This window comes from Phycodurus eques, chromosome 11 (assembly GCF_024500275.1).
Source record: "Phycodurus eques isolate BA_2022a chromosome 11, UOR_Pequ_1.1, whole genome shotgun sequence".
In the NCBI taxonomy this organism is placed as follows: Eukaryota; Metazoa; Chordata; class Actinopteri; order Syngnathiformes; family Syngnathidae; genus Phycodurus; species Phycodurus eques.
In genome coordinates this window covers 2,156,722-2,169,721 of record NC_084535.1, presented here as the reverse complement: position 1 = coordinate 2,169,721, position 13,000 = coordinate 2,156,722, and the positions used below count along the sequence as shown (strand labels likewise).

General features: G+C 41.9%; 2 protein-coding genes across 3 annotated transcripts; one reads left to right on the top strand and one right to left on the bottom strand.

Annotated features, from left to right (window-relative positions):
• Positions 1–623: 623 nt before the first annotated feature.
• rbm45 (RNA binding motif protein 45) lies at positions 624–8,717 on the bottom strand. Of its 2 annotated transcripts, XM_061690256.1 has the most exons (11): positions 8,591–8,717; positions 7,119–7,430; positions 5,932–6,054; positions 5,665–5,791; positions 4,274–4,591; positions 3,197–3,326; positions 2,944–3,052; positions 2,708–2,865; positions 1,683–1,758; positions 1,469–1,603; positions 624–1,067 (listed from the first exon to the last, which is right to left on the bottom strand). In XM_061690256.1, exons 1-10 carry the CDS (start codon positions 8,687–8,689, stop codon positions 1,487–1,489), a joined length of 1,569 nt encoding a protein of 522 aa, XP_061546240.1. In that variant the 5' UTR covers positions 8,690–8,717; the 3' UTR covers positions 624–1,067; positions 1,469–1,486. The 2 variants fall into 2 exon arrangements, with proteins under 2 accessions (XP_061546240.1, XP_061546241.1); XM_061690257.1 differs by lacking the exon at positions 8,591–8,717 and having other exon boundaries at positions 7,119–7,509.
• LOC133409788 (cytochrome c) lies at positions 8,613–12,812 on the top strand. The gene is made up of 3 exons (XM_061690258.1): positions 8,613–8,890; positions 10,603–10,777; positions 12,025–12,812. The coding sequence occupies exons 2-3, from the start codon at positions 10,609–10,611 to the stop codon at positions 12,168–12,170; spliced, it is 315 nt and encodes a 104-aa protein (XP_061546242.1). The 5' UTR covers positions 8,613–8,890; positions 10,603–10,608; the 3' UTR covers positions 12,171–12,812.
• The last annotated feature ends 188 nt before the right edge of the window (positions 12,813–13,000 follow it).

The window sequence follows — 13,000 nt, the reverse complement described above, 5'->3', positions numbered from 1 at the left end:
GAGCTTAAAATGAAAATCTGCTCTCTTTTTTTTGTTACAAAAATATAATTTCCGATTTTAATCAATTTGCCTATTTCCTTATTGGCAGCAAGTTAATTTTAACCAGATCTAACTTTCATCATCTTCCACAGAATGCAAAAATAGAAAAGAAAATCCTTTATAGAAAAGTGAAAAAAGTGCTTCCTCTTTGTCAAAATATGTAAACACTTTATATATTCCCATTTTAAAAATGTTCACCAATATCCTAATTTGCTTTATTTCTCCTGATACCAAACGAGCTTTGAAACCAGTTTCAAACATTACCTTTCATCAACATCCAAAAGAAATACAAGAAATGTTTTTCCCTTTAAAGATGGCACATAGGCGCTTCTTGTCAACACATACCTTGCTTGGTTCAAATTTTTCCAATGTGTTGATAAATCACTGCTGCAGCAACATACCAATCACACTGAAATTGAGTTTCATTCCCGTTCAGAAAGGCGAGTGGAATCATTTTCACATTACTTTGTGTACAGACACTTGGCGATGTTTTTGTGTTTTGTGTTTGGAACATCGAAGTTGGCATGCAAAGCAACTTGGGATATGGGAGGTTGAAAAGAAACCCACACAAGAGGACAAGTTGGTGACCTGTTTTTGTTTTTATTTCTACTTGGAAGCGTATCACAGTGGGAACACATTTGAACATACAAAAAACAAGGACGACTAAAATAAAAAGAGAGCAGACGTCTACTTGAGGAAAGTAAAAAATTCAATTATTAGACTCAAGTTAAAGCTTCTATCAGCTAAAGTCAACTTAGTTTCATGTAAATGAGTCAAATGTGGTATTGTGTTGCTCCTGTGAATTCTTCCCACTGTTAAGAACTCGCAGCAGTTTGAAATGTGAATTGATTTTGAATAGTAAAAGAATAAAAACACTGGACTGACCCACTACATCAGAGGTCAGGGCAAGGTCACCGAGCAGAAGTACAAGGTCAGACAGATGTCAAAGGTCGTGTCAAGAGGTCTCCGTCCGTGTTGGTCGTCGGGTCTGTCAGGTCAGGGGGTCGTATTGTCATGACAACAGTCGCCTGGGGAACGAGAAGCTGCAGTTACTCACACACAAACGTCAACACACACAATGTCACGTGACTTGAAAAATGAGTCGTTTCTGTTGAATTTAGTCCAGCGGATGTTTGTACGAGTGCTATAAAACACCACCACTAGGTGACAAATTGCTCTACAAACAACTTGCTGTTCTCCCGTCATGGCATGTCTTCAAACGGTGAGTGCTTTTACTTTAGTTTACTTTTAATACATTACTCTTTTGTCTCACTTGTATCCCTCTTAAATTGTGGGACATGAATACAAGGCGCTGCACCCATTTTTTTGGACCAATGCAGATGCTAAGCTATATGCTACTTCCTTAATCCATTCATATTTAATGAAGATGTTGACATAGTAATAAAAACGGCCATAGTCGCTAACTTACCCGTCACGTGCTGGCATCCTAGTACGTGCGAAGTCTTTTGTGCGATTCTTCTCTGGGAGGATCGGCGAGCATCACCTTCATCTTCACGCCGTTGACCACGTGACCGTGGAGCGTCGCCATGGCGTCGTCGGCACACTCAAAATGAGGACAAAAACACACGCTTAATATTTGAAATTGTTTTTTCACTTCTTCTTCTGTCAGACTGGATTGTCACCTGCTTGTCTGCATACTTCATGTATCCAACCTTCCTGCCTGGAACCAAGTGGACCTCCATCAGGGAACCAAAACGTCTATAAAAAATAAAATAAAAAATAAATAAATAAAAATATATATATTTTAAATGTTTGTTAAGCAGCAAAATGTATAAAGGGGGTTCAGATAAAGGGTGGGCAAACCTTTGGGCTCAAGGACCATATTTGAGTCTTAAAACTTACAGATGGACTAAGTAATTTGTAGATGAAGTAAAAAAATAACAATAACAATCCTAATGTGGATGTGGTAGTTTATTTTAATAATACCGTAAAATAATTCACTTTTTTAAAACCGTTTTATCATCCAATCATTTAATAAAATTAATAATGCATTGTTAAATGTATATATACAGTTGTTTATAATAATAAGTAATATTACGTGCAACAAGATAAATTTAGAATAAAACTATTTAGTGTGATTAATAAAAATGAAGACACTTTAGTAAACCCAATTGAGAGAAATACATTTTAAAATAATGCAACAAATGAAACCTTTTTTGTTAAATAAAAGAATAAATAATAATTTTAAAGTGTATTACTTAAATATAAAATGAATGAATACATAACCAATTTTGGGAGAACGAAAACCACTAAATAATGCAAAAAATAAAATAGGTTACTGCAATTATAAAATAATGCAAATATCACATTTCATTATAATTTAAATATAACCAATTTTTTTTTTTTTTTTTTACCAATGTTTCCAATAAATCCATTAATTAGTAAGATAACTGAAAATATACATTTAACAAATTTTTAGGAACAAAAATTATAGGACTCTTGATAATGCAAGTACACGGTGCCTTGGCCCACCCTGGTCAATTTGTGCAAATTGTGAGAAAAATCTCTCGGCATGATTGAGTCACAAAAATAAACACTGTTAAATGAATACCTCAAAACTGAGCATTCTGGATGCAGCCTTTTGTATTGGACCGCGCACCCAATGTAGTGTGCATTCGTACGAGAAGCCACGCGGGGGGGCGTTTACCCGAAAACATCCTCCAGCACATCCACGGGCAGGGGGGCGGGGCTGAAGACCACAAACAAGCGCTCCTTGGACTTGCTGTCGGGGGGCGCCAGCTTCTTGGGGGGCGGCAGGCTGACGTCCGTCTGGATTCTGGACACGGGCGGCGGCCCGGCGAATCCCTGCGGGACAAACGTGTTCATTTATGCACACGCGTGGAAAAAGGGGGACAAATGGAAGGAAGACCGGTTGCTATGTACCAGGTGAGAAGCGACGGGAGGTTTGATGGCTTGGCTGTTGGAGGGTCCGTTCCAAACTGATGACATCATCTGGGTGGCCACAAACTGCATGGCCATCCTACCTACGGAACTGCGCACGCACACACGGCGTATGTTCATGCCTTGGTCCCTCACCTCATTCCACTCCAGTCAAGCAGTCGAGACAAATAACTGGCCCACACAGAGTCTTGATCGTGCTCAAAGTTTCTTTGTTGGTGTGTGAGTGTGAGTGTACCTGCTGCGATCTTCTCCATCGTCCATAAAACTGACAACCAGTCTGTTTCCTGGTGGATACTCAAATCCGTTCAGTTTGTCTTTGGCGTAAAGTGCTGATCCCAGGTTGCTGTAGCGGATCATTGCGTGACCTGCAGCCGCACCAACAAAAAACATATTGTTAGACAAAGTTGTCATTACATTGAACCCCTGTTCAAAGCGAGGGAATTTGTCCTGGACCCAACGGCTCGAGGTGAAAATCTGCTATATAATTGATCATATACAAAACAAATTGCAAGCATAAAATAGAAATAGAAAATATTGTACATACTGTATTATCTGTATGTTTGCTGAAAACAGCGCCTACGTGCATTTTTCTCAAATTTTGGGGTGACACTTGCTTTATGCAGATTGTCGCTATTCCTGATTGAGCTCAGTCCCCGACGCCTGCAAATTGTGGGTATCCATCGCATTGCTTTGGCGCCATCTGGTGGCAGCTCAGTGACGAAGTCAGCTGAGGCGCTTCAGTTAGGCAAAAGTAGACTTTTGTCATCATCGGGACAGTCTAACGTAAAAAAGTTGAACATTGCTTTACGTCCACTGACTGCGACCAAAGGTCACTAAAATGGATGTGGACATCTAATCATGCCCACTTCAACCTCTGAAAATATCAAAACGATAACCCAAATATCACAGAGTTTGTGCACGTTCGGCCTTTTTCTGTCCATAGGCGCTCACAATACAGAAAAAAAATTCACGTCGCTTCATGAGGAAGAGATTTAACGTACACAAAATCCGTAATATTGAGGTTATCGTTTTAATATTTTCTGAGGTTTAAGTGGGCATGAGTAGAGATGCCCACATACATTTTTGTGACAATTGATCGCAGCTTTTGGAAATTGAGCTTTTTTTTATGTTAGGCATTTTTGACTGGCCCACACTGAAGGGGCAAACATATCTATTGTGACACTAGTCCTGGAACTTTTCTGATATACCTCGTACGCTCCACAGTGGGTGAGGCGTCTACGATATCGCAGGGGTGTAAACGATGAAGCGCGATATCGCGTGGGAACGCTGTTGCCACATCTTAAACGCTCACCTTTACTCATCCCGTAAGCGTCCCGTTGCAGCTCGCAGTATTCCATCCCTGGAATGATGTCAAACAGGGCAAAGATCTGCTCCTGGGACAGCGCGGCGCGGGTCGACACCATCAGGCAACGGGTCAAGTCGGCGGCGCCGCTACCGCCGCGGTAGTCCATCATGTTGTAGCTGACGGGCTCCGCTGGCGCAGCCATGATGAAGGGGTACATGTTCATGGAGTCCGCGCCGCCCGAGTAGTCGCTCCTGACCGCCATGCTGTTGTAATCTTCTGTGGTCGAGGCTTTGCTGCGAGGTTCCGCCAGGATGGCCCTGTAAGCTGACACGAACGTCACAGAGACAGACTTACGAGGTGTCAATCATTTGTCGGCCACAGCCCTGCGGCCTCGCAAAAAAAGAAAACATCAAAACGAGAACCTTCAGTGTTCCAGTAACACGCCGTTACGAATAAGGTGCTTTTCTCGGGCGATGAGGCCACACAGTTGATTTCTTTACACTCTTTTTTTTTGTTTTTACACAATACAGCACCATTTTTTTCTTTATTAAAAACATTTGAAAAATGGCAGTGTTTTTTTTGTTTCTGGAACGGATTTTCTCATCTCACGATTTATAGAGCACTTTTAATAGCATTTCATTTCATCTCAATGGGAAAATTTGATTTGGTGGGAGGGTAAACTGAGTTACGGGCATGGCCACGGGCCAAATTAAATTCGTAAGACAAGGTGCCACTGTATTTATTTCCTACAAATAATGTTTCGTTGCTCATCTATCTCTGCCAGCAACATGTAGTGACAGGCACAGCAAGGTGGCAGAACGTACAGTTAACCTGTTGCCATTCGTACAACAGAATAATGGTAAAGTAACAGGCTAATATTTCACACTGGATAAGTAAATTGTGAGTAAAGTAAGACGAGACTGTCATTATTTCAGTATATATATATATGCTTTATGTGATATTTGTGTCTGGTGGCGTGCCGTGAGAAGTTTTAAATGTAAAATATGTGCCTTGCATGATATGTCAATCTGTAATTTTCAGGACACTACTATTCTTAAAAGGGATGAATAGTTGGTTAAAATAACAGCTGCAAACATACAATAAGGAATTGGGGGAAGGTATGCAATACCATTAAAGCATAACCAAGATTGACGAAATCTTACAAATGGGAAAATTAACACAGACTGAGACTGCGAGAGCCACAGCTGAACAAAAAAGTGGAAAAATTGACAATATTTGGACAAAAACAATATACACTGTCTGCTGAGATCCATGATTTTAGTTTCTATTTTTTTTTTTTTTTTTTTTAAACTTAATAAAAGAAGTGACAAAAAAAATATGTGCCTTGGCTCAAGTAAATGTTGGGACACACGGCACTGAACACGTAGCAGTCATACCTTTGTCACAGTTTTCGATGGCCACGGCCGCTTGGGAGGGTTTGTAGTATCTCACGTAGCCCAAACCTTTACTCTCCCCAGTCAGCTTGTTCTTGATGATGACACAATATTCAATGTCACCGTACTCCTGAGGGGACAAAAGAGACAGCCAAACTCTTTATTGGAGAAAAGGCCTTAAACAATCTAAAGTATGTGACTGTAAAGCAATCAGTAATGTTCCGCCACATCACTTTGCTATTTACCGCCTGAGAAATTAGCTGTGCGCACCTTAAAAGTGTTCTTCAGGTCTTCCTCTGAGAAGGTTTTGGGGATCATGACGAAGATCCTGGTCAGCTCCTCGTCCTCCACGTCTCTGTGGCTGGAGGACGAGCGCGACTGGGCGATAAACACCTGCAACGAGACCCACGTCAGCAGTTCGGTCGATGATGACATCAGGCCATCTCCAACACAAATCCAATAGACAACGAGACAGCTGATGGATTGTTACCACCTGACTGTAAATATTGTAAGCTCGTGGTACTGTACTGTCTACTGTAACATGAAGCGGAAGGTAGATCCATGTCAGTGATGTTAGTAGGGAAGCAAACAGCTTCATTTTATGAAAACAAATTCAACTTCTTTGCTGGGACTGGTGGAGAAATACATACAGCGTGGGCCTAAGCGAAGTATGCTAAACACTTGAAAATGTTTTCATTCTATTACTTTTACAATGACGTGTATTAAACAGTTCCACAAAGAAACACACTACCGGTAAATCCCATGATCTGCATCCCTTTCCATAAACGCTTCCCACATTCATGCTTTTATATTATTCTTGCATCTAGTTGTATCAAGTGTTTGGGTTTCATCCCTTTACTAAAAAAACAGGACTTTATTTCAAATTTGACAATGCAGAAAATACACAAGTTGATTACAATATGCAAGAAAATAGGTAACAATGTTGGTCATTGACAATCAAATGTCTTATTTGGAATAAATAAACAAAGACAATGAGTCTGCTATCATAAAGGACAACTGATACGAGAGAATATTTACTGTTGAGATGTTGAATTCAGAGGATTTGGGCAATTCCAAGTTAAACGATGACTCTAAGCGATTAATCGATTAGAACTCCTTCACTGCCATTGGCGGCTGTTGAATTCAAAGATCCACGTTAAGGAACTGGCAGCTTTAGTTGTCGATTCATTTGATGACGGATTCATTGTCGATTACTCATTTAATTATTGCACCTCCACGTCCTTGTTTCCTTCCTTCCCTTAGGAAGTTTTAAAAAGTGTGTAGCATCTTTTGGCCCACTGTGTATATTTGTGCTCCTTAAACCGTATTGTACTGCAACGACAGGACTGTTAGCATGCTATCATCGGAGCTAAGTAGCACAAGAGCTAGCTGTCCGGCCGGTATTTTGCATATTGTTTGTTGCTAACCGAGGGGAAACTGTTGGGTTCAGTTCCGACCTTGATGGGTTTGTTTCCGTCCAGCAGGACTTTGCCGTGCATTTCCTCCATGGCCAGGCAGGCCTGAGACGATTTGGCGAACTTGACGTAGCAAATGCCTTTGGACTCCTTCGTCTGCTTGTCTTTGACGACCCACACGCCCTGGATGTCGCCGAACACGGAGAAACGGTCCCGGAGCTCATCTTCGGTGACGGAGCGACTGGCCACCAGGAAAAGACGGCTGTTGGGAGGGTCGTCTAGGTTCTCCGGCGCCGCTTGTCTCGCGTTCGAGTGGGACTCGTCCATCTTGGAATCGCAATCCTCCGGTCTCTGCTGATGCGTTCAAGGAACCCCGTAATGTAATATGTCGCCTTTCAAACGGCTATTGAAAACTGCTGTTAATCGTTTTGTAGTGCTATAAAACTTATTTAAGCCTTAGCTGAGTAAATGTTTCATGCTTAATAAAAATACAAATCAAGAAAGCAATTGATCTGCTGTGTTGTGCTGTACCATACACACGAAAAAAAACAAAACGAAAAGTTATGTGAATTCCGTTTGCTTTGAAAGGCATTGAATGTCTCCTAGAGGACAGTTTCTCCTTCACCCTGTGTGGCGCTGCGTTCAAAACACCTCCGGATTTGAAAAATGTGCTTTCTACTTAAAACGAGAGTCGTGTCAAATCTGTTTGTTTTGAAAGGCCATCCACGTATTCCAAACTGCCGATCACGTAGAGATACCACATCAACGGGAAGGTGCTGTGTATTCTGTTAGCCTTTGTAGACTTTGAATTTAACCTCCCCCCCCCCCGTCCGCACAAGAGTCCTAAACTCTGCAGATTAATTTTAGTAACTCGTGTTGCATCACACCCTCCTGGAAGCCGTCACTTTATCGTGGTGGAGCGGTTCGCAGCCGAGTGTGAAGCGGCTGGGATGATAATCGACACCTCCAAATCTGAGACCGTGGTCCTCAGTCGGAAAAGGGTGGCGTGTGATAACACAGTACTGTGCTATCACTTTTTAATCCTAATCAAGATATGGAAAATTAATTACCACAGCTAAAGCCATATTGCCACAATTGATGAGGCTATGCTAAAGCAAACGTGGCAAAAAAATCCAAACCTTTTGAGCAATTTATAGTGAGCAAATAAAGGAGTATTAAACACGGGGGGCGTATTGTATTTACTCTTAATAATAAATAATTCCCAGAGATCTGTCAATTAATTTGCTTTTGTAATCCATTTTAAATTGTAAACATAATAATTAATGGACACCCTGTAATTGGTTTACCACATCAACTAAAACAAATAAATACGTTTTTAAAAAAAAAATCATAACAGCTTGACGTAACATCTAGAAATGTATTACGAGTGCAGTAGTTACATAGGCGGAAGAGGGACGTCACGTCCATGTCTGAAAACGTCTCAACACCTTTTCACTCCTCCTCTCTACCCTCCCCTCGCTTCTTCAAGGTCAAACAAACACTCAAAAGCTTACATCGAAAGTCAAAGCACAACCACAGCTACGACTTTGCATCTTGATTTTATCTCGGACTGACGACGAATGTGTGCCGCTTGTCAAATACTCGAGGACCATAAGAAATTACGTTACGTTGAAACGAGACGCGGCCCGAAGACGGCGGGTGACGTAACCACCGTCACGTGATCGGATGACGCCATAAGCCTGCACCGTAACTAGCGGAGTGACCTTCTGTGCGACCGCCACAACGCGTCGGCGTCTCGCAGTGCAGAGGAACCACGAAGGAACCATTTCAACTGAGCACAGTTTAAACTACAGGTAAGCACAACACATCACATTCGGGTTTATTGCGTTCAAGCTGTGTTTAATTATGTTGAAAATTGTGGCGAATGAACGTGAAATGCCTCGGGGGTGATAGCTTTCGTTGGTATTTTCGAGTGGATTATGGCCATTTTATGCTTTAATAAGTGTCCCTTTTAAAAAAAAAAAAAAAAAAAAAAAAAGACGTTTATTATACCGGTCAACATTCCTTACAAGTGTGGCCAGTGTCTGCTTTAGAGGGACGCCGACCTCCTTCAAGCATCCTTGGGAGCCGGCTGCGGGCGACATGAGCCTACCGCTTGCCTGGCTTTCTAGAACATTAAACTCATTGGCGGAAAATACAATAAAAAGTACAGCAAGACATTTGAGTCAAATGTGAAGTCTTGGCTTAAAAAGGAAAAAAAAAAAGACGTATTCACCGGGGCGCCGTGTTAACGGCCATCCTTGAGCTAACCGCCCTGCTTGGTAGCTGCCAAGGATGTACAATGAAATGCGATACGTGAGTTAAAGTTCACCAGCGGTCCGCTAAGAGCATTAATTGCGCCCCATTTAGTGCATTAAAGGTGCCCACCTATTAGCCCGTTAATACACGCCCTACTACCGGGGAGGCTAATGCTAACTAGCTTTGGAGCTAACCGGCCGATTAGTAAAAGAGGGCGAAGGCTAAAGCTAAGCTAACGCATTTGAACGCCGTTTCGTGGCTCTTTTGACCTCGAGCGGGAAGTCGCGTCGTGACGTGTACAATGGTGACGTCACGTTTTCGCTGAAGACCGCGTGTAATGTAATGGGAGCATGCCCGGTGCTGGTTACCTTAACGACCTTCACTCACTGTAGCACTGCAGAGGACAGAGAGGAGGAAGGAGAGAAGGTTATTGCTTTTAAGGTCTGACCCCCTAATATAATACTTTTACGCTGACCATCTTGAGGACTGGAAACGTGCATTTGGGCAGTAATATTTCATCTGTAAGGACTTGGGCTTTGGAACTGGCGGGTCACTTGAGTAGCGTTGAAGAAAAATGTGAAATACTATACTGGTCAAGTGTCTCGATACTGAAACGAGACCATGGCAAGAACTTAAAACTGTAGTGATTACAGTTTCATTTCAGATGAAATTATAAAAAATTATATACACTACTCTCAAAAAGTTGGGACTGTTGGGCTTTGGGGTGAAGTTTCAGGATGAACCTAAACGCGCTTAACGGGTGCACTTAATTTGAAATCACATGCTGTCCAACTGTTGAATGTTACAGTACTTTATTGCACCATTTGCTGCTCGACAACAAGGAGCTGAACGACTAAATTCACCACAGGTTTTTAAGTCATGAAAATATTCTAGCTATGCCTTTCTGAGGGAGGTGGCCGATGCTCTTAGTACAAGCTTAGTGTCGTCAGCATGTTGCTACAGAGAGACTGGAAGAGCCACAGAAAGGCATGGAAGTTGATGTCATTGCGTCAAAGACCTCTTGTGAATGTTTACCGTTCGCCCCTTGTTGTCGAACAGCACGTCGTCCAAAAAGTAATGAAACGTTCAACAGGTTAATAGTCCTGACTCCTGCCAGATTCAAACTTCTAATTATTTTCATGCCCAAGTATACCAGAGTATAACCTACATGCGCCACACATATACAGCAGAATGTGAGTTGAATTTCCCCTTGAGGTATTATGAGTATAATAGTTAATTATTTGTATTTTTCTCTCTCTGGTTGCAGCTGACGATGGGCGACGTGGCCAAAGGCAAGAAGGTGTTTGTGCAGAAGTGCGCGCAGTGCCACACCGTGGAGGAGGGGGGCAAGCACAAGGTGGGGCCCAACCTCTGGGGTCTGTTCGGCCGCAAGACGGGCCAGGCGGACGGCTTCTCGTACACGGACGCCAACAAGAGCAAAGGTCGGTCTAAGTGGAGTTAATAAAAAAAAAATATCCTGTGCTAACTTTGAATTTACAACCCCGATGACGTTTGCTGTGTGTTGACAATAACATTTAAAAGTCAAAATCCTCTGTGACGTTCACGCGAAACGATTCCAGTATCTCACACGATGCGTTCGTGTGCTCCTTTATAAATGCTTTTACAGGTCTGTCACCACGCAAAAACAGCCAGTCTTAATTTATAATAACAATATTGTAGCGTGAAGGTGGTTCTCTTAACACTTCCTTAAAAAAACGATGATAGGTTTTTCTCCGGAACCTATTGTCACCTTTTCACTGACAAACATTTTTTCAGCCCTTTCTGAAACACGCCAACATGCCGCAAGATGGTGCCAAAGCCCAGTGTCCTAGGAAAGTAGTACGTTGCCAAGGATCGACGTTGGAGTGATGCATCTCCACTGAGAGATCATCTTTGTATGTCAGGGAGGAGCCAAGTTTAGCCCGGGTTGTTAGTGGACGTTGCGGCGAGTCTGCATGAACACATGCAGTTGTGGTGCATTTAAAATAATAATAATAATAATAATGCTCAAATCATTTGTCAGCCGTTTATTTTTAAAGGGTAACTAAACTATTAAAGTAGGCAATTGTACACATTTTAAGGGGGTTGGAAATTCATTGTTTTTTGCTGTTCATATTGTTCTAATAAAACACCTGGTCTTAACTTTTAATGACAAAGGCCTAGTGTGAACTGTTGAACTAGTTTTAAAAAAGTGAATGACTGTTGGTAGCGAAATGTAAACGGCGATCAAAACAGTCTTGACTACCTTTTTGATAATATTTGACGTGGCATCTTACTGCTATAAAAAGTGACATCGCTTCCCGTGTGTATTCGTCTTGAACACCCCTCGTCGACGCGGCGCCCTCACAAGACACCAAAAGGCAAACGGAGCTCATCTTTTGGCCCCGTGAGGTGCACTGGCATCACGTGATATCATACACGAAAACCTTTAAAAGTTTGCTGATACTTTACAGACAAATTTGGTTGAAATTGTACAACCTCGTAGGAGTTAAACTATGTTACGATAATCTAATAATAATCATCTGCGGCTGAGAAATGCTTGAAGAAATCCGTATGTATTGATTGGGGTAAGAAGGGAAAACCCATGTGAATGACAAATCAAATGTGTTAAAAGTTGGTTGCGTAACTTAATTAAATTGACACGAGCAAGGCATGAAATTGCAACATTTGTTCGTGTGCGTGTTGTCAGGAATCGTGTGGGGCGAGGACACCTTGATGGTGTACCTGGAGAACCCCAAGAAGTACATCCCGGGCACCAAGATGATCTTCGCCGGCATCAAGAAGAAGGGCGAGCGCCAGGACCTGATAGCGTACCTCAAATCGGCCACATCATGAAGTGCACGTCCGTGTATTTAACATTTTATTTTTGTTTTACTCCTTCAAATTCACACGCTAACAACGTCACGTGTTGAGTCATTTGAACACATGCTGACGAGAGGCAGAGGCGTGTGTGACTTCTTGTTGGCTCTCGAGCATGTGGCCAAAGCAGTAGTTGGAAATAGACATTTAAAAACATACTCGAATCATTTCATAGTTGGTCGTCAACATCATCTCTGTAGAGTTACCAACAATTATTTTTCTCTTGTTTCGATTTAAAAAAAAAAAAAGTCATATTGTTGTTTAAAAAAACAAAACAAACAAAAAGCAGCAGCCCCTCCTCTCCGCCAAGGTTCAAAATCATTCAAAATGAGGCGCACTGAACCGGAGAAATGAAAATATACAAAACAGTGTACGCACGCAGAAGGAAGAAGGCTGTATTGTTATTTACCTGGTTTCACAGGCCGGAAAGAGTTTTAACTTATTTTACTGCCACATACGTGACCGTCTGTCTGTCAAATGTTCCCGAGTGGCTGCTGAACACGCAACGAAATACTGTATGTACATGGAAATAACCGTGTTGTCGTACGTGGTCGTCATGTCGACAACAACACGGTTGAAGGATTATCTATTAAACACAAAAACATCCACAAATAAGAACTTGGCTGTTGTCTATTTTTAGCAGGGTGGGCTGATAATTGCCCCCTCCAGTGGCTTCAAAGCGCATCCCTGCTGACACGCACTGCTTACACTAACCATATGGCTGCAATGATGAAAATAATATAAAGCAAATCCCTAAAGCTGAAAGAAAAAAAAAAAAAAAAACTTGTTTTGAATGGTATTGCCAT